The sequence below is a fragment of the Amia ocellicauda genome, chromosome 10 (assembly GCF_036373705.1).
Source record: "Amia ocellicauda isolate fAmiCal2 chromosome 10, fAmiCal2.hap1, whole genome shotgun sequence".
Classification (NCBI taxonomy): Eukaryota; Metazoa; Chordata; class Actinopteri; order Amiiformes; family Amiidae; genus Amia; species Amia ocellicauda.
In genome coordinates this window covers 33,174,511-33,199,864 of record NC_089859.1, presented here as the reverse complement: position 1 = coordinate 33,199,864, position 25,354 = coordinate 33,174,511, and the positions used below count along the sequence as shown (strand labels likewise).

The 25,354-nt window shown below is 34.1% G+C and overlaps 1 protein-coding gene across 1 annotated transcript in view; it reads right to left on the bottom strand.

Annotated features, from left to right (window-relative positions):
- Positions 1-5,008: 5,008 nt before the first annotated feature.
- trps1 (trichorhinophalangeal syndrome I) overlaps positions 5,009-25,354 on the bottom strand; it is a 114,878-nt gene continuing 94,532 nt past the window's right edge. The window contains exons 5-6 of the mRNA XM_066715975.1: positions 17,353-17,475; positions 5,009-10,489 (exon numbers count right to left, since the gene is read on the bottom strand). Of these exons, the coding sequence (XP_066572072.1) occupies positions 9,428-10,489; positions 17,353-17,475 (1,185 nt within the window). The 3' untranslated portion in view covers positions 5,009-9,427. The remainder of the gene's footprint in view (positions 10,490-17,352; positions 17,476-25,354) is intronic.

The following is a 25,354-nucleotide window of genomic DNA, read 5'->3' as shown; positions in this document are numbered from 1 at the left end:
GTAGGTGAATACAAGTCTCCTGTTGTGATGCTCAAATTCATCCATACCATCTCCATACATTAAAAAGGTCCTTATTCATGTACAGGTGTGTTAGCCCATTAAGTCTTTCTTCTTTCAAACTAGTTGAGTGCAAATATGTTTTGAGTAGTTTCAATACACTGAATGATCGCTCCCCTGTTGCTGTCATGACTGGCAGAGTTGCAAAAGTCTGCACAATTATTATTATATTAGTAAAATAATATTTTGAGCCATAAAATGTATGAAGCATTAAATAAATATGTATTTTAATTAATACCTCGGCAGCCAGTTCACGATTACTTATTTTTTTGGTGTTGGATGATGACATCCTTGGGAAACGAATGGCAGGAGCTTCAGTCACAAAGACACTCAACTGGCTAGTGTTTCAATAGGAACAGTGACTAAACTTAAATCTGCATTTAGACCTATGGGAAAGACATCAGTAAATGTGGTCAAAAGCACACATTCGAGGATCGTGATGCTCGTGCATTACTGCGATATGTAAGGAAAAACAGAAGAGCAACTCTTTCCCAGGTGCCTGAGAATGTTAATCCAGGACGTGATGAGACTGTGTCAGCAAGAACAGTCTGTTGACAACTACACAGGGAGGGATATTATAGTAGGGCTGCAGTGCATAAACCACTCATTACAAAGACAAATGCACATTTGAGAGTTCAGTGGTACAAAAACCGTAGGCACTGGTCTACAGAGATGTGGAAGAAAGTGATATCGTCAGATGAGTCATCCTTCACCATATTCTCGACAAGTGGGCGAGTGCATGTGTGGCGACACCAAGAGAATGATACAGGCCTGACTGTTTGACCCCTACAGTGAGGGGGTCCGGAGGCTCTGTTATGCTGTGGGGGGGCATTTTCCTGGCATGGTTTTGGTCCACTTGTCCCCTTAGAGGGAAGGGTCACTGCAAATCATTACAACGTTATTCTGAGTGATCACCTTTATCCTATGGTGACACATTTCTATCCTGGTGGGAGTGGTCTCTTCCAGGATGACAATGCCCCCATCCACAGGGCATGAGGGGACACTGAATGGTTTGATAAGTATGAAAATGATGTGAATCATTTGCTATGACCTTCACAGTCACCAGATCTCAACCCAATTGAACACCTATGGGAGGTTTAGGACCGACGTGTTAGACAGCGCTCTCCACCACCATCATCAAAACACCAAATGGTGTTCATCCCTCCAGTAGAGTTCAGAGACTCGTAGAATCTGTGCCAAGAGTATTGAAGCTGTTCTGGTGGCTCGTGGTGCCCAACACCTTACTGAGACACTTTATGTTGGTTTTTCCTTTTATTTGTCACCCATCCGTATGTCCTTAACAATATTTTATAATAATGATCTCTTAATCACACACTCACAAACACACAGTGAGATACATATAATTAATATTCATACATGAAAAATATATTCAACCTTTGTCAATCCACCAGTGGATTAAGGCCTCTTCATCTTTTTATCTCCTTAATACTTGTCTTAAACTCTTCTTATTAAAGTTGCACCAGAAAAATGTGTTTCTTCAAGCAGAACATCATCTTGATAATTGTTTCTCTCTTGGGATGTAATCCAGTAGTTCCTTGGTCCAAAAATGATCCATTTTGTCCTGTTTTGTATCCATTCATCCAATGCTAGATGCATTACTTTTTTTTTACAGCATACACTCTTTTTCTTGTTTTTCCTAGTATACACATTTTTATTAATCATTTAATCATCTGTAGTTTTTGTCATTATGTTTTCTTTAGGGTCTGTGATACACTTGTGTCTACTCTAGCAGAATGTCGTGGATGAAGACTTTCCCTTTACAGTACAAAGGACAGTTTGCCCTTCAGAATCATGCTTAATTTTCTGGAAGCTTTTGATCCCATTTTGGCTCTTTTCCTTATTTCTGACATCTGTTTTTCCAGTTGATAGTAATTGACCCAAATTTATGTAATTGTTAACCTTTCTTAGTATGATGCAATTTGAGAAGTAATATATCTATATAGTCATTCCTATTTTGTGAGTGTTTGTTTAGCCAGTATATTCACTGCACATAGAATAAAAAATACTTCCTTATTCCTCATTCTTCCCCTTGTTTCCTAACAGAAACATATTGCAGAATTAACTGATAAATACTAAATATTAGTTTCCAGTGCTTGAGGTTGGCAGAATGGCTAGTAATTTGGGATGAGATGGGGATTTTGCTATGCACTGCGTGACATATCATTCCAGGTTCTTTACAAAATGAATGTTCTGTTATTTAGGTCAGAATACTGTATGTACTGCAGAAGAGTGCCTTGGTAATTAAAATAATTAGAATGTTCTCATTCTCTACTTAAAATGTCTATTTTTTCAGTCATAAAACCTTTACCATTATGGAGACACTTGTTATGAAACTTTTGACAAAAGCTTTTTGAACCCATTGATTTGACTGTTTTGTAGATACTACATTTGTTTCCATTATTTTCAGCTATTAAAACCCTGGACCCTGTTTGAATTAAAAATGATGCCTGTACCAAGTGGTTTTGGAACTGATTTACTATTTCAATTAACATGTTTTAGGAATTTAAGCAGTGAGGGCCTTGCAAAACTAAGGTATTTTATGGCTGTGTCTGACAGTGCAATTACCACCTGAACAACATCAATTTGTAACTTAACAGGCTTAGGAATAAAATAGCAACAAATGGGAAAAATAAGTAGAGGAAGATGATTTCATACCTGCATAACCACAGCTACAGTATCTTGATGCAGCAAAGGCACACGTGACACTGATACAGACCCCGTGACCCAGACTAATGGTTTTAATGTATGATGTAATATTATTGAGTAGTAGGCTATTCATCCAGTCTTGCTTGTCTAAATACTTTTAGTATATTGATCCAAGGCCTTCATCAAGCCGTTTCATTGCAGGAACATAGTGGAAAAACATCAACGTCATGGATTGTAATTCAGTCTGTACACCCACGGGCAAATAAATGCATTGGCCTTAATTTCTGTTTGTTATTAAGAATATGAAGATGGAAAGAAAATATGTGCATCTAAGAATCTTATTTATAAAAAATATGACCACAATAACTTACTCATTATAGTATATCAATGCAGGCTATTTTGTCTTGTATTATTTCCCTTCATAAAAAGCTTACTAAATGTTAAGTGATACCATCAACAGCCAGAGTTGCAAAGTTGAAATGCCTTCTTCTGACAGCAACATTAATATTAGCATCCCAGCTTTCCAAATGCTGTGCACGTAGCCCCCAGTATGTATTTTTCTAGTGAGTACCATGAGAAATGTGAATTATTTGGCAGTATGATTTACTTAGTTGCCACTGTCTTTTTGTTTTGTTTTGTTTTTTGGTGAAACGCCAGCAAACTCGGATATCTGACACAAATGCTATAATACTGCTACAACGCCCTACCACAGCCTACACTGTTCACTTTAATCTCATTCTCTACAAAACAGTATTTGTTAACACTAACAGAAACAAACAAACAAAAAACATCTGCCTCTGTTCATATCTCTAGGAGTTTTCCGAACATTTGGAGGAAAATAAAGAGTTTTTGAAAATGTAACCTTGAAATAATACATTAATTCACAACATTAAAAAGGTGGTCATCTAATACAGTACATGCCAATATAATGACTAAGTATGACTAATTTCCTACTTCTGACTACTAAACACATCAGTGCATTAATGATGCCTCTGATTAAAACTATTTCCTCTGTACTTGAATGAATCTTTCCCCACTGGCACATATCCACTGAAATGAACATTTAAGATCAGATCCTTCTCACGAGCATCATTTTAAAGTTTCCATTTGTTTTTTTTTTGTACTATTATTTATAACTGTGTACCCAGTCCATTTATTCTACATCTATATGTATCACTTCACCTGTTACATTCAAAAGTGATAAGTTTTTAATAAGTGCTTGATAAAGCTTTTACATCTTTAATTTGTAATTTGTTTTTCTTTTTTGGTGAAGGCATAGCATGCAACAAGGGATAAGTCTGAAACAGATAGAACTCTGCTCTCCAGAGTTTTGTTCATCTTGTTTTGATCACAGCTTAAAGTTAAATAAATAAATGAGCCCTAATGCATTAACCTTCATAAAGAGTTACTATAAAACTTGGCATTTGCACTGTTTTACAGAACAAGGACTGGAAAACAAGTGAGCTTTCAGATAAGGACAGAGCTGCAAACACAAACCTCACTCTATAAGGTGCTGAAAGGTGTAGTTTGTTCTGAGCAGGACTGAAGAACATGCTGCAGGGGACATTTTTATCCTGAAATACTGAAATAAAGACAGAACATAACACTCTGAAAATGAGTCATGGTTGATGTGGGAGAACTCTGGTGATTTGTGACTTGTAAGATTTACTGACATACAATTACATTCATTTGGTCTTAGAAATTGTCCTCAGAGGTACCCCTGACCTAAAAGTACCTTGGCAATATTTACCGAGCCTTTCCAGCCTTACCCCTGGACAAGGAAGTGGTGGAAGGCGGGGTCATTTTGATTCCTTCATTGCCTTTCATTGGATGTCTTTGTTTATAAATAATCAAATTGATAATCCAGCCATACTGGCTTATGGTAATACTTTCAGGAAGATAATCTATTATGTAATAATGATATTTTTGTTTTTTATTATATTTTTGGATGCATATGATGCATCGCCTTGCTAGATTGTGGGATGGGTATAGTGATGTTTTAGTTTTTTATATTTATTTTTCTCAATATAGAAAGATCTACATCTATCTAGGGACTGCAGTGCAAGGGTTTAAAGGTTAACATGTATCTTGCAATTTCTGCATTTCATGGTGAATCCCATCATCCATCTGAACCTAGTAGTAGCTCCCCATGGTAGTTTTCCATCTTGTTTCCCCACCTTGTTCCTCCACTGATTTGCACCTCATTTGCAACAGTATACCTTTTGTCCTAATCAGTGTTTTAAATCTACAGTTTTATGGTTGTCTCAATTAACTTCTCACAATGTTGTCAACTTTCCCTCCCACAGATACATTTATTATCAAAAAGTATGTCAGAGACCTTAATACAATAAATGTAAGGTTAGTAATAACTTCAATTTATGGTAAAACATTTTTATTATTATTATTATTTTATTATTATTCAAGTTTAGATGTAACAAACATCTTTGCTGACTGTTTTTTTTTCTTTTTTTGCATGAAGAATGTAAAACACAATAAAAATGTTTAAGTGCCAGCAGAAAATAACATAAATTATGATAAACTAAACCATCTGCTATGCGCAGTAAATGCAGAAAAGTAAAAAATAAACAGACGAACATACAGAAAGCCAAAAACAAAAATCATCAACAACAACATTCTAGACTCATTGTTAAACATTTACACATTTTGCCTCTTGACAGTTTCATTGCCTCACTGGTATACAGCTTTAGGAGTTCTTCATATGTATTTAGACTTGTGTATTTCTAAGCCTCAAGGTAAATCCTTATAAAAATATGCATCATCATTTTTGATAATTAAGTTGCAGTACCTGTATGTAGCATGCTAATTAAACATTTATTCTTTCTTCCTCCGCAGTAAAAATGTATAACAATTAAAATGCAAGCATGTAAAATATTTTAAATTAAAACAAAGTGATATTTCACAATAAAAAACCCTTCCTCATGGGTTAATTATTATTAAATGCTCCTATGAAATGCAATTTTTTTTTCTTTCTTTCTTTTTGCAAGAGGAAGCATTTGCCGTAAAGCAGTACTAAAAGGCCTTATTTAGCGTCTGGCACTAGTTTCTAAATTCAAATCCTGATGACCCTGAACATCCAGAGTTATTGAAAAAAATATATGTGTACATATATGGGTATGCGTATGGTGAAGATACATTTCAATTAGCCACTTCGAGTGGTGGCAGGGATTATAGTGAATTTGAGTCCAACAACATACATAAATACATATATTAAAGAGGGCCTTATCCTGATGAATGGTAAGTCACAGGAACATTACATTCCCCCCAAGCACATGTTTTAAACTAGCACAAATTATATTTTGCATAATGAAATTAACTTGGCACCATACTCTCTCTGTATGTGATCAACGTCTTGTTTTAGTTTACAACTCAACACATTGTCTAACAGTAATCTGTTATATTCAAAGAGAGCATTTCTTTTAACAATACAGAGCCAGAATTCACAATTTTGTAGAAGATGTTTTGAAATCCTATACACACAGAGTGTTAATTCAAAGAGTAGGTTACAGAGTTATGAAAAATAGATATAGTAATAATTACATGCATCTTATTTTATTTACCTTAGTTTTTGTTCCTTAATTGAAGTCAATGTCATTCTATAAAAAGTGCATCTAATCAAAAAGTAGCCATACAATTTTGTTTTCAATTTGAATAAAGCTTTAAGGTGGCATTTTCACAAAACCTTTCTGGTTAAGATTAAATTAATAATCACTGTGCAGGATAACAGTTGTGATAACATCCATCCATTTTCAATAACTGTTTCATCCAGTACAGGGTCACAGTCAGAGTCTAATTGTGGCACAAGGCAGGGTAATATGCTTATTATAAAAGTTCTTGTTTTTACTGTAATTAATAACATTGTTATTGAGTAATTTATAATAATTATAGTGTGCTTAAAAATGAACACATAGCCTAAGTGATTGATCTGATATTTTGTCAAATATCATTCTGCTCTATAACTATGGAATATACAGTATCTAAAATGTAACCTTTTGGGGGAAAAAAGTGATTTTTACTTAATTTACAATTCTCCCTTGAAAGGATTGCAGTGATGTAAAAATGGCTAATTAACAGACCAAATCAGAATGAGAAAGGCCAGCTATGAACAAACTGTTTAAGGTGTTAACTTGGGAGTCACTACTTGGCTCTTCTCTTGACACCAGCTGGTTTATTTATTCATTTTTGAAGGAGCAAATCTGGTGATGTGACCCTCCCATTTTTCATATTATCCTCCCTCTTGTGAACAGCTTCTCAGAATAATTGTAGTTACTCAGCTAAAACAGGCATTGAATATTGATTTTGAATATATATATAATATATACAAAAATAAATAAAATGCACAATATGTGTATACAACACATGCAAAAGTATGTATAGTACCTCAATGTAAATGAGGTCTACAGCAGGGGTTTTCAAACTGGTCCTGGAGTACCCCCTGCCCTGCTGGTTTTTGTTCCAATTGAGGTCTTATTGAGGTTTTGCTTATCTGAATCCTTAATTGACCTAACAAAGCAATATACCATTCAATTAAGTAATTAAGACCTAGGTTGGAACAAAATCCAGCAGGGCAGGGGGTACTCCAGGACCAGTTTGAAAACCCCTGGACTACAGCATAGAATGACATTGTTGGACAATTTCTGCTTCACTCATATACTTCATGTGTTGTTTTAAAATAGTTTAATAGGCATTTTGAAAAGGGCAACTTATACCTGTGTAGTGTGTACGATAAATCACTGCCCACATTTTTGGTGGCATTTTCAAACTAGATGCACTTTCATAGAGAAATATATACGTGTGGTTTAATCTAGTGAACATCTTGATCTGCACAGAACCTTGGTTCCACGTTGTATCATCGTAAAACTGAATCGGAGAGATTGTCACCTGCCGATATTTTACGATAAGTCATTCATCAAAACAGACCCTCAACATATATGATTTATAGACAAACGTATACCAAAACCCAGATTCTGCCACAGAATATTAGGTAGCGTTGAATTTCTCCCAATTCCAGAGTCCATTCCTTTTGCTGTTGATGTAACATGCTCTATGAATGGAAACCGCTGTGTATATATCAGTGAAATTTTAAAAATTATACAAAAGTGTCTATCCATTGTGGAGTTTTAGATCTATTTAAAAAAATCAAAATGCATTATTCTTATACTTTCCTATGTATATTTGTAAGGAAAACAACGACAATTTAGAATTCACTATTTCCACTAAGCCGAGATTGAGAGATTAAAAGAAACAAAACCAAACAAAACAAACATAAAACTGAGGTGGGACTTACATCAGTACTTTTAAGATGCAGACAATGAATCCAAATGTGAAAACTTAAACTGCTGCATTTAAAGAACCTACTGCATTAAAATGTAAAACTGAAGTGCAGTGCTAATGAGAAAAATAAAAAAGCAGTAAGATATCGGTGTCTTAAAGCTCAAACAGTACGTAAATTCACCCTCAAATGTTTAATAAAATAGGAAAAATAAATTCCAATAACATGAGTATAGACATATACTATCACAAGCATAACAAATATGTATCAAGAGCTTAATAATAAAAAGGACATTGCTTGGAATGAATAGTGCTATCACTTTTGTGTATTTAGGCATAAAAATATACGCATATCCTTCTTATTAATCTTAAAAAAAACACACACACAGGCATCTATTTCTTATTAGCATTTCTCCCGTCGATGCAAAGAGAAAAAATGTAAAAATTGATGAAATAGAAGTTTGCTTCATTACTTTGTTTGCTACATTTGCAAATGTAAACAGTTACCCAGAGCCAAACAGCTGACTCTTAATCAAATGATGCGTATCCATTGTTGCATACCAACATACACTGTAGAAAATATTTGTTTTTTTTTTATACAATATATCAGGCACCGATATTATGATATTCTTACATTAATAACAATTAGAAAAATATTTTTTTCTACTTCCTCTCCCAATCTCTTTATTGATAGAAGGATCGTATCCCAGAAACAAAGGCAGCAGCTTGCAATGCCTAAAGTAAGTTGTGTAATTGTCATCTCTAGGAAAACAACACCATGGAAGTGAAGGAAAATAAAAAAAAACACACAAATAACAAAGGCATGTTCAATGTTATCCATCACCAGAAACACAACCAATATACGAAATGTTGCTTCTCACTCAGTTGAATGAATTCCCTGAGGACTTTTTACAACAATATGATTATTATGAGGAGACATGCCATTATTAAGGCTAATAATGCATGAGACTTATTATTTGTTTTAACTTTCTGTTTTTTTTTTCAGTACATGGCTACGTACTGCCCATTGTTCAGAGAAAAGGCAGGTTAATACATGGTTAGATGTTGCACTTTTTGACATATTATACCAACCAATTAAAAAATAATCCAATACTAAAGTAGTCAATCCATTGAAATATGCAGATGTACCTCCTTTGCTGGACTGCCTTGTCTGAGATACAATAATAAAACAACGAATGGTCATGTACCTAAATTTTTCTAAATATAACCTTAAAAAATGAATTATCACAATATGTGTAAATAGTAAATAGCTTTAGCTTTACATCAAATACCTTTAAATGTTAAAATGTCATTAGTTCTCTATGCAGACTGCAATGACCATAGAAGCTTCTGCTCCTGCTGTTAGCAAACCTTATTCTTTTGTATTGTGCTAACAAGTGCTAAATGTTTTAAGTTATTCTTTAGATTTTGCATTCTTCTCGACCTGTGCAACATTCCTGTGCAGACCTCTCTGTATGTGTGTTGTGAAGTCATACTTGTCAGCACACAAGTGATGGCATATGCTGCACTGAAAAGGCCCACTATCGCCATGGCAACTCATATGCAGGGCATACATCACTTCATCGAGAAAGACAATGCCACAGTGAACACACTTTGTTGACAGTTCATCCTGAGTGCCTCTGTCAACCTTTTCGGTTCTTTCAGTGTTCACCGGCTCCTCGCCCTTTGAACTTTTTGGGACGTTGCTCTTCTCCTTGGCAGCACCGTTTGTAGTCGGGCCCGGCTTGGAATGCTTAATAGCCAGATCTAAGGGAATGTCATTGTCTGACCCGATGGATGAAAAATGTGGAGGCAGGCTAAAGGTGGGATAAGGCACAAAGCTTTGGCAAGGATTTGGCAAGCCAGGCATATGGCTCAAGTAGTGTGGATTTCCCGGAACGGACATCTTGTACTTAGTCCAGAGCCGCAGCCAGTCAGCTTCACTTTGCAAGTCATTGTGAATAATGGGAAGTCCAAACAGCGGGTACTGGTACTTTTCAATGGGGCTACCTGGTGGAGAGTAATTAGCTTGTTTGGAGGGTCTCATGTACTTCTCGATGGGACTGCCCCTCTCTGAGCTACCTTTCCCCTCTGCTGCAGATGAGCCATTGCCGGGATCTGTACCACTTTCCTGAGGACTTTTTAAGTGTATGTGCAAAGGTGTCATTCTTTTGTGGATCTCCAGAGTTTGGCTGACGAGAAGGGCCTGTGGACTCGGGTGGTTCTTGGCTCCAGAACTGTATGTGTCGTACTTGCTCACGTTACTCTGCTGAACCTCTCGCTGGTGGGGATCTGGCGTGGGTTCCTCTGGTCTCCTCTCCAGGGGGCTCCCATTAACCTGCTCTTCGCTGTTGACCCGCTGCTGTTTGCTGAGCTGCTCGGGGGGAAGGGATTCGGGGTTAAGGCGCTTCCTGGTACGTCTTCGGATTATCTGCTCACCGTTGTTCTGCTTGATGATATTAAGAGGTCTTGGGGTCTAAGAAGGGAAGGGAGATGAAAACAGATTATTTAAATGTTATTCCAAATGTCAATTTTTGCTGTGACAAGGAGACAAAAACCTTCAAAATTGTGTGCCAAAGTGCTTTGATTAACTATATTAGAACATTGTATGTAATTATTTGAAATTCCTTTCTTGGTTTGCCACCTTCCAAAAATATATATTATTACACAATACCATGATAACAAAACCACATTAATTCACTCATCCATCATTTGATCTCTTCTTTTGCTTTGTAATGGGACCCCACTGTCTTTTGCTTTGCATTCTAACTGAGTTCCCAGGTTACCATTTCCACTGATGGTCTTCAGAATTAAACATTTTGTGTCTTTGGGAGAGTTTCAAATTGCAACAACAACAAAACATAGAAACAGCTTAAATCGTCTTAAATTTTATAAGCTAAAAACCAATACAAAGTCTAATGATGCAACTAATTAGTTCAATTAGGGTTTCAATTAAGTGAGACCTCAGTTTGAACATAAGAAGAGATGATGCTGGGTATAGAGTACAAGGATTAAGAAGACTTGGCCTTAAGCTTAGACAAAGACATGGATTGCTGCATCTTAGTGTGCAGGATAAGGTTCAATTACAAGTTGATGAAAGCATTATCACTATAATGGATATCCCATGTAAAACAACACACACATATATACGAAATAAGGTTTAAAATCCATGATCTCTATTTATCCCTCTAACTCCTCTTGTACCAAGAGACCTCGCTGGGCAATAGGGCTCCTCATGATTACATTAATTTAAAATTAATTTGCCTGTGTGCCAGTTAAAGATAAAGATCATGTTCTTAATATATGGTCTAATTCCAGTTGTTCAAAATATGGAAACTGAACCTTTTGGTGAAATTAGTACTTTTTAAACACATTTAGTAGCATGGAAGTTACCCATATATGTCTATTATTGTAATTAGAAATAATTATGTATGTGTGGATTTCTCACAGCTGTTTCTAATAAGTGGAGGGCATGCATATATATATATATATATATATATATATATAATATGAAGGGCAGACATTTACATCAATTCCAAAAAAAGTTATAAAACACTGCAGATCACTCAGTGTAAATATAATTTGATTAACGCTAGAGTTCTAAATCTGAAAAGAACAATCACATTTTCAAAACATGTTCTATACTGTTCATTTTGTTAGCATATATTACCAAATTTCAATTTACACCATTATTTTCCACATTAAATTTCAACTAAAAAGCTTGCGAAGGGGAGGGCAGGGGCTATTTTCATTCAATTTCTTCAGATTCTTGAAAACTAGTCACCCAGCTTACTATTGAGCTAAAAGGCATTAGTGTTTATTCCAGCCTTCACATCATGAGAGTTACAACAACAAAAAAAAGTTGCTTCTCAATGTGCCAAATCATGGTGAAAGAAAAAAAAAATCATTTTGCACAGGGAAAATGTTCTTTTGGTGAAAATGTCCTCAATTTTCAACAAAGAAAATGCTGTCATGCATGACAATGACAGTACTGTTTTTATTTTAACTGAAATAATAATAATAAAAAACTTCAACTTCAACTTGCATGACTTTCTAGAGAAATATAGGAGTTCATTTATGATATTACCAAAACCTAAAAGGCATGAAAACTATACCTTTTCTACATTTAGAATGACTAAATATTTTACTAGTTTATGCTTCACTTTCAAATCTCAATAGCACAATCCTATTACTATTAACCTATTACCCAGGAGATAAGTAGGGACACATGGTTTTTATACTGTGATTCTGAAGCTTGCACAACTGGGGTTCCATCAATTTGGAGATACGGCAGACACACATTCTATAGGTTTTGGCCAATTTTTTTGCCTTTCCAGCAACAGACATTCTAATCCAAATCCACTCCACCCAACCCTAGCCATGATTGTATAATCATCCATCTCAACTGTAAAACTGATGGCCAAAGTTGTTAAGCAGCAGTCTGGATTCAGAATTAAACTGAATCAGCCTCACTAAAGCCCCCCTTTCCATGGTGTTTAGAATGCCAACATGATAACCATTTCCCCATTTTCATTAAGGGGAATAACACAGTATCATGGTCATATATTAAACCTGCCTCCATCTATGCAAACTCATAGTTTCTCCTACTTCTCCATAAAACATTTTTCAGTGTACCATTTGTTTTAAAAGCCTTCCTCTTAACCTACATTTGGTTTTGATTGAAATAGCATTTATACTTCCATATCCCGTAATCCTTTTCCACAGGCATCTTATTTCTCACCTGTTTACTGAGTTGACTTTCAATTTTTTTTTTCACACTATTGCAATTTCAACTCAGATTTAATGTAGTCATGGAAATGGATATGTTTATTCATGTATGACAAAAATACACAAAACAGAAGCCTGAATTCTCAATAATGGTTATGTCTTTGTCTTTTCAACTGGCATTTCAATGTAAACTGAATGTATTTCTTGTCGGTTTTCTTTTTTTTATGCATTGAAGATATTATTAATCCAACATGAGCATTCAAGGCAAGGCCCATTTAAAAAGAACAGAGGTCCATATGAAAATAAAAGACTTCAGAGATCAAAATGGTTTTCTCTGTGGTTCTCTCGATACAGCAGTGCAGAGTAAAATACATTATTTCATTAATCAAGTGATGAAGGTTTTAAAAAAAGAAGATATTTCATGTAGAATGATGCTGTAATTTGTCTACATCTATTTCAAACTCACATTCTTACATTACTGATCAAGATCTTTAAACAACTGTTTAAACAACTTCTCTATGGTCAAATTTTCCTAAATTAACACCCTGTCCTTTGCTATCAAACATATTTGTAGTAACATAAATTCTGTAAATTGAACCATTATTTCAGCAAGACTCAACTTTAAAAGGAAAGAGGCAAATTATATGTTGCAAACATTACTCTGTCAGCATGCAATACTGAAGCTGTGAAATCTTAATAAGAAAAAGGAATGTACCGAATGAGACACCACAGCATGAACGCCTCATGAGAATCAATCATACATGGTAGAGTGGAATCCTTCTGTAATGCTACTTTCTCTGATACACATCAGGGTAACCTAAACTAAAACATGTCATTTAAAAAAGGGAAAACATTAAAGCAGATGGAGAAGCTAGGGAGTAGAGAAAAACAAATACTTCACTTCTACAAGGTGTAAGGCTTTATTCAGTATGAAATGATGGTCTCAGAAGCACAAACGTGGTCACTTTAAAAAATATTTTTGCAGTAAAAATTCAAGAAGTTAAAAAAACTGTAATGAAACTAAAAAGTAACATCATGGGAGAATTAATCTGACAATGTTAATTAAAAAAATATTCCCACAAGAGCTGTGAATTTTACTCCTAGGCAGTAAAGGCATGGTACAGTGACAAAAAAAGTTTTGACCAAAAAGAAAGACTGCCCTCTACTGATATATTTATTTCCTTCTGTTACAACACTAATGTTCTTTAGCCCCCCCACCCCCACCAAGATCTGATCTAATTATAGCTGATTTATAAGATGTCTCAGGAAGATATTTCATATTGTACTTCACTAATTCCTTGTTTCCTAATATACTGCCAACCTTACACAAAGAACATTACTCTCCTGAAAATACAGTTATCAAAAATACAGATGAGGAAATCATTTTATGTATATTTGCAACTCAAGTAGTTATTTTTATAAAAGAATGATTGCAAAACTGCACGTTGTCTAAAAATGGCAAAGTGTAATATTTATTATTCATTATTTAAATGTATTTTACTGTCAAAAATAATTACCTGGAAAAGATGGGCAATGATGCAGCTACTGTAATTATGGAAGTGTGTTTTTGGCAGGCAATGTGTTTTTAGGGTCAAAAATGTAGCCAACGCTCTGCCCAGTTATTCTGCAATGGCAGTGAACATGCTTATATTTGTGGCACTGCAGCAATTTTGTTATAGATTGCCCATTAATATTTTATAATATATTGTCCTCACCCACAGAGTCTGTACATCACATTTGTTCCTTCCCAACTTTTGACCTGTGGTGTAGCCTAGATTGTAAGCTTATTCTGCCTCACATGAGAGACAGGTGTTTTATACAGTGGCTAAATTACAGACAAGTCACGGGCACGGAAATAGAATGATCATTGCTCTTCACCAATATAAATGATATAAAAACAATGAAGCAGGGATTATATAAAAACTTCAGATAAGGGTCATGGACACATAACTGGAGATTCAATTGTAGGTAACAATTTTTATTTTATTGAATCATGCTTTAAATTATTATTTTGTATTCATTTACTATTCCCTGATGATTGATATATTTTACATGGTTTATTTTTTATTACACAACTTGAAAGCCATAAACAATAATAGTAAGTTAATAAATATTTTATGGATCAGCAGTATAAATGTTTTTACTGTATTGCAACAATTCAGCCTGATAGTATGACTACTTTTGAGAGCCACGGTATGGCAATTGAAAACATAGGAAATGCAATATACATATGCCTGTCAAAGTGTATCAGACTAAAATTGAATCCAAGAGACATCTATTGTTGCAATGTGTTCTGGAAAGAAAGGCACAAGCACCACAGCAGAGTTTTATGAGGTGGTATTATGAAATGATTTCTGTGTAGCATATAAATATTTTATTAAAATATATAAAAGTCGTGCTGATTTCTTAGGGCCAAGATTTGAATGATTTGAGTGATGGTTGATCATTTTAATAACTAAGTGGGGGGGATGTTGGTGGCTGATTAGGAATGACATTAGCCCCTCCTACTTTACAATAGTGTGTGTAAATATGTGTCTGTAGACACACACAACAAAAATACATAGAAGACTTTACATCATTGCCAAACAATTGAAATTACTCTAGGAACTAAATCGATTTTGATTCCAGTAGGGTTGCTACCTAAACAGCTCTGAAATATGGAAAAGCTCTACTGGAAGAGGGGCTGAATGTAAGGGATGGGTGTGTTATGTCCAAATTAGTACTGTGCCGTACTGATATTTTACAGGCTAGAAAATGTGGCAGCAATGTCAGAATACAGAACAAAACACATTCTGTTTAAACGAAGAATGATTTTACTGTAAATTACTGAATGATTTTGTAAGATATGTATCAGGTGGCAACCCTAATTCCCAGGCTTGTCATATTAACTGTATCTGGAGTGGAACATGTATTCAACCTGATGGTTTGGTGATTATATGTATCAATCTGTTGTCTCCTCAAATAATATCGAGCAACAGAGCTATCTCAGCAATTTAATTTTTTAAGGATACTACATTTAATAGTCTCCCTCCAACTTTGCAATATACTTTATTAGTCTTTGTAAGGTTATGACTACATGTTCAGCATTGTGTAAAATATAGGTATGATGAGCATAAACCATTATACAAAATTAACAGAAGCTTGTTTGCTTTTCTTAAATAAATATTAATTTTGCCTATGATTAATTCCCATCCTCTCTGATCTGTAGAAAGCTTAAACATTTTTTTTATGCAACTTCAGTCTAGTGAGACCTTTGATAACTTTTGCTTTTTTGCTCACACTGTAATACCATCAAACTCTTGTTGTCCATGTCACATTAAGCAAGCACTGTGTTTTCTTCCGTTTCCTGACTGTTAAGATGCATTCTATAACCTACAGTGAGTACTGATCTCTGAACCTCACTGAAATTGTGTACTAATATGCAGAATACCTTTTTTAAATGGTTGGGAAGGATGGATGGGATAACTTTAAGATGGGAAGCTACATAGACCCACCAATTTATTATTAAATAGAGATAAAGTGTAGTACATCTGCCACACTGCACACTACTTTATAGTAGGTTATATAGCATTCCAGTTTTAGAGTTTATTTATTTTAATGCCTAAAATGTCACTCACACCTATGCCATTCATTATATAAAAATTATGTTTACACAGACTTTTCTACAAATACAATTATGCATATGTACATGCATACAAAAAATAAAAATGGGTATAATGTCCTTGTCAAGTAGGCAGAATTTTCTCTTCAAAGAATAAAATGCTAGCAGTGATCTATGTCACACTTACAGAGTAATTATGATGGCACACCATTAAACTAGTACAATTCAAGTGCAGGAACCGCATTAAATAAATAAATAAATAAATAAATAAATAAATAATATGTATATATATATATATATATATATATTTTTTTTTTTTTTCCCCTCATTTCTCAACTGCAAACAATGTCAGTAATATTATTAAGAAATGATGGTAGAGGGCTTTTATTTGGTAAAATAATTATTTTTATCTTATTAAGATCAACATGTCAAAAAAAGGGTCTGATGCTTTTACCTGAGCTATAAACTTTTCTTTGAGATGTAAATGTTTCCACTGTTTTGCCATACAGACATATATGTGTATGTGTGTGTTTTTGTTTTTCTATTCTATGCGGTTTGGCAGGTATTTAACAATAGGACTTAATATTAGAAATTATAGTTCAAAGTTGTATTGCATTTCATTTGATGGAATAAATACAACAACTTTATGCTTTACTCATAATAGTTTAAGTGTTTTCTTTTGCATCAACTATAGTCTGATGTACTGATCTGAACAGTAGCAGACCAATGCACTGATACGTTAAACTCAGGGAACGTAATTAACAGCAACAAGGCTGCGAGAGGAGACATTGCCTCAGATGCAGCTCAGTGCATATGCCAATGAATTGCATCTGACTTTGGGAGGAGTGACCACAGCAAGGAAATTAACTGCAGGCCAGGGAGTGGTACTGATCAAACAAGCAGCACACATCACAGCTGTCCGGTTTCACCAGGATTTCGTTTAGTATTTTTTTGTTTCAAAGGCTATTTTTTTTTTTTTTCACTGTGCAAACCAATCAATTCCTTCCTACCGAATGAAGCTTCTGATACAGGCCACACGCATTGCATACATATCCACCATTAGCATTTTTTCTCCAGAGAGAGGTCTTTGTGGTCAGGCAGTTGGCACAGAACACTCCCGAGCCTCTTCGTCTCTGCAACAAAACAAAAGAGGGGAAAAAAGAAAGGTCAAAGATGAGCCACGTGATTCAAGACCTCAGGACATATCAACTCCAGGGTTTAGTGCGCTAAGCTGGCAGCACTGACGGAATGAAACCACACTACCCATAATAAGGTCAGGTTCAATGGTGATTAATAGAATCCTGCTGATTTTCATTATAATTAAGCTTAGAGTGATTAATGAGTCTTGTAAGGTACCACTGTGTTTAAGAAGAAATGGACTTCACTTTTTGAACCATCAACTTCATTGTCTACACTGTATCAAAAGGCAGTTACTTTGTTTTACTTCCAGATATATCCATATTGTATAACTAGTGGTAAAGGTATAATGTTACACGTTGCTTTTTTCCCCATCACAGTGATTTGTATCACTGTTCCTAATTAGAAAATAAATACATCAATAAAAATAAAATATTCCAGATATATTTAATTCTCTACCCATATCATATCCAAGTTAACCAGTTATTTGTAGGTTATATATATATATATATATATATATATATATATATATATATATATATATATATTTAAAAAAAAATCTGTAAAATGAATGTGTAAAAATAAACACATTGTAGCACATATTAATTCTTCAAGGATTTCAGCCAATTTTCCTAGAAAATTCCCTTTTGTAACAAACACAAGATTTCACAGTTCTCTGTACGAATCAAAGTGAGAAAAAGAAGCAGAACAAAAAAACAAGGGGCATGAATAATTCAACTAGCAAGTGAAAAGCTAACTTCATCAGCCAACATGTGAATTAAATATAAAGTAATTTTAACAAGAAATGTAACATTGAAATTACCTATATAATGAGTCATATACTTTTGGTGTTACAGAATTTGTGCAATTTATTTTAACTTTAGACGGCTGTGTAGGAGTGAAGTGTCTGTGCCAGAAAAATACAATGCTTATAATTGTACTCTGATACATTTAGAATGGAAAGCTTTCTGCAGACATAATTTTGGCTTCAAGGCCAGAGCACTTTCTTGGCAATGAAAGGGCATTTGATTCATCGGGTGTTTCACAATGTATCAGTAAAAAGTTCTGGTGAGCAGCCAGTTCCCTATAGGGTAATTTTTCCATCCAGATGCAAGTGCTATCGGAGGCCCTCGTCAGCTAAACTAATTATGATCTTGCATTTGCTGATGCCTGCTCACTCTAACATTCGACATCGGCCATTAATCATTGATACAAGGAAAATGAATGAAATGAAAAGAAATGAGAGACGGTAGCCTGCACAGCCATAAAAATTCGAAATGACTGCAATAATTTAATGAGATTGGGGAAATGTTTTTAGTGAGCTATCAGCAAGTGCAAAGTCAGTCTGACAATTGCCCTTTTCAACCAAGAACGTAATATCATTTACTACAGCTGGTTGTGTTTCGTTAGCTTACGGTGTAAACTCCAGAATTTCTTCAGTGTATTTTGTTGTTAATCTTACATACTACCAAACAAAATGTATTCCAAAGTGATTATTCCTACAAATATTTGTATTCAATCTTTGCACTTCCACTCTAGTCTCAGAACATTCAGGAAAAATAAAAAGTGGGATATATGGCACCCATTTGAAATCGCACATTACATTTTCTGTATACTTTTCTTTACATCAATCGAATAAAATAGTTTGGTCTTAAAAGCAATTCAAAATGAATAAGGTTTATGATTTTTGTTTGTGTGTCCCCCAACCTTGGAAGCAACAAATAAGAACCTAATCATCTATCTATATCTATATATATCTATATATCTATCTATATATATATATGTATCCCAATAATGGAGCTTTATGTGCAAGTAGATCATTTCAATAAGCAGGCAAACTATTTTGATTCAATTTTTCCTGTTTTACAAACTAAAATACAATATCAGTGATCGAATTATTTGGTCTAATTCACACCTCAAACTTGGATCCCAGACACAAAGAATTCACATCTGGTATTAGCTGACTTCATGTCAAACAGATTTGTACAAAACACACAACAGCTGCAATTTATAAACCTTATTGGCTGAATATAATAACGTTAATAGTCCTTTTTGTCACATTATGAAAATACAAGTATTGATATTATTCAATAATCCCTTTGCTCAGAACAAAACTGATTATCTGAGATGTGTTGTAAACAAATGCTGTCTCTGTTGCTCAAATACATATTTTTTTGAAGTGATACACTTTTTGTTTCCTTCATTCTCACTTATTGATGACTTGTTGATTTTCTGTGTGGAATTTCCTACTTTTTTCCATCTGAAAACAAATAAAATGAATAACTACTCCAGAAAGTAATTTAAAAATAAATAAATAAATACATGACTGCATGCATACATACCTACATACAGAGTAAATACAAAAATACAAACACACATGATTAATAAGATAAACAATATTGGCAAGCATTCATACATTTAAAAGTTTGAAATACATATTTAAAGGTCACCTCCACACTCACACAATTTTTTTTAACAAAAGTAGAGAATATATGTTAGCTAGTTAAATAGTTGACAAGAAAATCCATTAACACAAATTTAACAATGACTGTATAATAGATTCTGCAGAATTATCTAATGTCAGTGAAATTGGCATATAAACTTTATAATTAACTTAACATAATTAACATAACTAAATGTGAACAAAGTGCTGAAACTAGAATCTGTAATGCCTGTTTAATGAAATACATATTTGTGAAAGGAACCCGTTTTTAGCTTTACCTCGGTGCATAGATGCTTTTTAGATATTTAAAAAAATAATAAGTTTCAGCAAATATTACATACATGAGATTGACCAAATATTTATCATCCAAGATAGGTCAGTTAAAACAGTTCAAAGGATTGGTTCTTAAATATAATACCTGTGTCACATGCTATAAGTTATGTTTTGCATCCTTTTTGCTTTTCAACAGTCAGTTCAGATTTCAGCCAAACCAGCAGATTTTTCTTGAATAGAAAATGTTATTTTTAATGCAGCTAAGAGTATCCATCTTTGACGAAAGTAATCCACAGATATGTCTAAGTGATCACAAGTGTGTTATAAAACTATCCTTCTGAAGGAGTAGTTCAATCATACATTATTTTATCTGAATCAAAACCATTTCCAATAAAGGTTGCCAAGGAAATTACGCCCAGATGAGAAAAAACAACATATAATAAAGAATGTGATGTAACTTTAATACAGAAGATCATACCAAAATGACCATTATCAATATTGAATAAAGAATTGTACACAGGGTCTTAGACAGGATCATAATTGCTTATGCAGATAGGCAAAATGCATCAAGAGACATTGTTGTTGCTTGATAGCGTATAGATGGAAAACATCACAAAGCCATATTAAAGACCTTGTGAAATACGCATTTAAGAATAAAAAATGAATAGCATAAGAAAATAATTAGCAGAGTTCAGCACCGTTGAGGATGAGGAGTGTTTATAAAGAACTGAGCCACCATTAAAATGGTGCCCTTAGAGTTTCCATCAGCTAAACGTTATTTTGTACAGGTTCCAAATTTAAATATTAATTACTGAAAGGCATTTTTTTTTCCTTCTTCCAGCTTTCAAGATGATGCTTAGATGATTCAAAGTGACAGATTATAGCAGTGGTATAATAACAGTGTCACGCTTGCATGTAATTAATAACTCCATTCAGCAGTGTCTATGTTGTAATCAATAAAACTCACAGAAAATACATCTTCAGTAATAAACACGTGCCCTGTGCCTTGCAGGATGTAATACCTGCAAACAATGGTAATTATCGCAAAAGGTACAAAAGAAAAAAAGAAAAAAAAGAGGCACATAAGATAATTATAACAAGGATATGAAATGTTGCAGTTGACTTGACTTTTTCTTTGGGGTTGATTGTTACTATAAATATCAGGGGGGTGGGGGTGGCAAGTTTTTAACATATTAACATATATATTTAAATAATGATTAAACATAGATAGGACTGTAGGTCTAGGCAGAAGTGGTGGTTAGTGTTGGGGGATATTTCGCCAGTCAGTTCAAGTGTCAATTACACAGGGAAGCTGTCCCTGTCAAATAGCTCACGTTCCCTGACTTCCTTTTCAATTACCAACTTGTCTGCATTGCCATCTGTAAAAACTAATACATACTTCGCACTGCCAGTTTCTTCTTTTTCTGTTCCATTAAAGGAGCTGGCTGCAGCTGCTCATGAAAGAAAGCTGTGATTGTCTTTGTTTTCCCTAAGTGCAGGCACATTGTTCTCCCTGCCACGCACATGTCAGCTCTAGGTAATGTATTGTCTTTGCCAAGGTACAGGGTGCTGTGAGAGTGGGCCCTGTTCATTTCTTGACCTGATTCGGTTCATCACTGTATCTTGTCTTACTCAAGTTCTGCTATCTAATATGTGTCACTATCCTTGCTAGGCACAATACATTATCCCAGCTGTTTTGCATAGCTATAGTAATACATTTATGCTGGAAGGATGATCATACAGCGTGGGTCATAATTACTATGCAAAGTGCCCTAAATGCTACATTTTGAAATGGCAAAGTATATCACTGACTTATTTTTCAAGATATGGAATAGTACAGCAAGGATTTTAGACATATGAAAATATAGCACACCTAAAATAACCTGCCAATTTCACAGTTATGTTTTAATACAGTATTCACAAACTCAAATCAGTAAATTCCAATGCAAATCATTGACATTGCTGTTGTAGAACCAGTCATTTATTTTAATAAATTATTTCCTAATTAAATACAAAATACAGCAACTCTTGCAAATCTAAAGAATTTTTAATTAGTTATCATAATGTATCTCCAGGAGTCTAAGGAGGGTTTAAGAAGGTTCCTAGAAACCTGTTATTCTCAGGAGAAAATGTAATAACAACCCCATTTCCCCCAAAAAACACAAAGCATCATGGGCCATACATTATACTGTGTTTTTATACAGGACCAGCGCAAATTGTATTGAAACACACACATATATATATATATATATATATATATATATATATATATATTCATTTTCATATATATATATATATATATATATATATATAAACTCACTATAATGCCAAATGTTCATATATTTTGTAAAATATTGCCATATATACAAGCCAATTAACATCTGCTTTTATGGTCACTTCACCACAATACATTTACAATTAATGGAAATTAGAACTTATCCATCAATCTGAACTGTATTCTGGTTCAATACATACTGTACATATATAATACTATACAACGAACACAAATTCTTAAAATAGCTGCAGTGAAAGTCATGGAAAATGAGTACTATAAACATAACCAATGAACCAATATTATATTTAATTCACTTAAGCAATTTGTGGGCTCACTTATAATAAATAAACAATTATTTAATCAGCTGTAGGGAAATTAGGTGCACCCCTACTGACAATTTCAATTTCAGAAATCCTGCATCAACATTTCAGTTTCAGAATCTAGCAGCCTTTAGAGCACATCTGGTTACAATTCTAGACATATCGAACCATCAAGTTATATCTAAAGCGGAGGTTATCCGGGGTTTACTTGAATCCAATGTCTTTTGCTAAATTGCTGCCCTAATTGTATAATTCAGTTTGAAGAGTTTAATTTATTCTTTCAAACATTTTTTAAACCTCAAGAGGTCACAATATACTCTATAACACGAACAGTTAAAATCTATCCTTTTATTGTAATTTGTTCTTAACACAGTACATGGAAATCTACAGTCATACACTATTTAGGTAAATAATAAAAATAAAATATAATAATACTAAGCCATTTAAAGTTCAACTAGAGCAGTTAAAATATTTACTAAACAAACAATGTTAATTATGTTAATAATTATAGTAATTATCAATCTATATGAAAAGATGTTTAAGATCACTGAAAGTAATATTGTTACATTTTAGACAATAGTGTACTGAAAGCATATAATATAATGGACTGTAAATTTACTAAAATCATAATGCAACATGTCACATAAAAATTGAGGAGAAAATGTCTTGGCCTACTCAGATTTATAACCTCAATCCCATAAAACAGTTCTGGGATAAACTGTAATAGGGAATCAGAAAATACCAACTTCTCAAATTGCTATAGAAACTACAGTAGGGGAGGAATGGCACCATCTATCAAAAGAATTGTATTAGTCAATAAGGCTAAAGTTGAACTTTTTTGAGAACAACCGTTTTTATTGTATTTTTTGCATTTGATTTATTATCCTCATAGTTTTAAATATCTATTTTACAGTATAGACTGTATCTATACCAAATTTAAACATTCAAACTGCTCTCATGGAATAGAACATATTTGTTTTTAAAACAGAAATTCTAAATATCTCCTGAAGAACCAGGATTAATTGTGGAATGAAAATAGGGTTGTATTGGATTCACAGTGATGTATTATGTATTATGCAAAACTGGCTGCTGAAACATGGTCAGGCTTGCATAGTGTAATTTCAGACTTGCAATTTAACAAAGCATAAACACTGCTAGGGGGTTGGTTACTTCTAAAATGAAAGCAAAAGGATGTATATGGCGGACAAAGCCCAATTAAAAAATGTAATATGTTAGTAATCTTCATTGCTTTCATCATAATATAACAACCCTTCAAATCTCTGTTAATTCAAAGATATGACAAAATTACAAAGTTGGGATAAAGTGATAAAAAAAACAACTACATTGATGAAGAGTATACCAGCTTTAAGGTGGAATAACTTTCTCTTGCATTCCCCAATTGTCCTCTCCCCATGGTATTCTGATTAGTAGAACCTAGTCCTTTTTTTCTTTGTGGACGTAGTACAGTATATCAATTACATCTTCAGTTAGTTTCCCTTTTCTTCAAAACAGAAAAAAGTTTGAATGGTGTTATAAAACAGGGCTTCACTATATTTATGATTTATTACCCTGCGGCAAGTGAAGTAATTTGTCAACAGGAGCAAAATGCTTTTATAAACTATATCAGCAGAAACCCAGAAAATTGCCAAAAGGTATATTCTAACATAGTTTCATTTAATAGTCTGTGTTGTAATGTACTGTGGAAAAGAGGACACAGAAATCTCAATTCCACTAGCCCCAAAGGGAACCACACAATTCTCTACACACATATATATATATACACATATATACATATCTATTTTTGACCATCCATTCTGTGTCACATCGCACAATATATTTCTGTTGTTCTCCCTCCTGTCCAGCTCATCTCATACCATTCTAAAGGGGTTTCGGTTAGTGGATTGGGATGACCATCGCATTAATTTCAAAGCCTTTTCTTTTCATTTTATTTAAGTACCTGAGAGTAAGCTATGTGTTTCAGGTTGCTCTTTGAGTCATGTTCCTCTGCCTTGCTCACCTGTTTTCCTGTGTCTGAGGATCACTGTATGATAGAAACACAATATTCCTCCCAGAGTACACTTTCTTCTGAAGAGTTACTATGGATACATGATCAACTTCTTCCAAGGAGCCATGGTAACAAACTTGGTGCATCCTCCTCCTTCACTCAATTTCAGGCTCTCTGTTTAAAAGAAATTGGAGCCGGCTGTCCCCTGTTTTCACTTCTCTCTGGTGACTATGTTCTGAACGTCGTCTTCACCATTCAGGGCTCACTCCGTCACAAGGAGAAAGAGCTTCACAAGAAAAGCAAAATGCTACAAAATGTATGCAGTTTTTTTTTTTTTTTCAAATTGATATATAAAACTTTAACATAAGCTTTTATAATCTGACTGCCACTATACATACATCCACCCACCACACACAAACATACGCACATGTAGATATACATACATAGAGAGATAAACACACAGTCACCCACAGTCACCCACACAAGGAAGGACTTCTTTATAGAATATGATTCAATTAAAAACCCAGAATAATTACACTGTATAAAACCCTTTATTCTT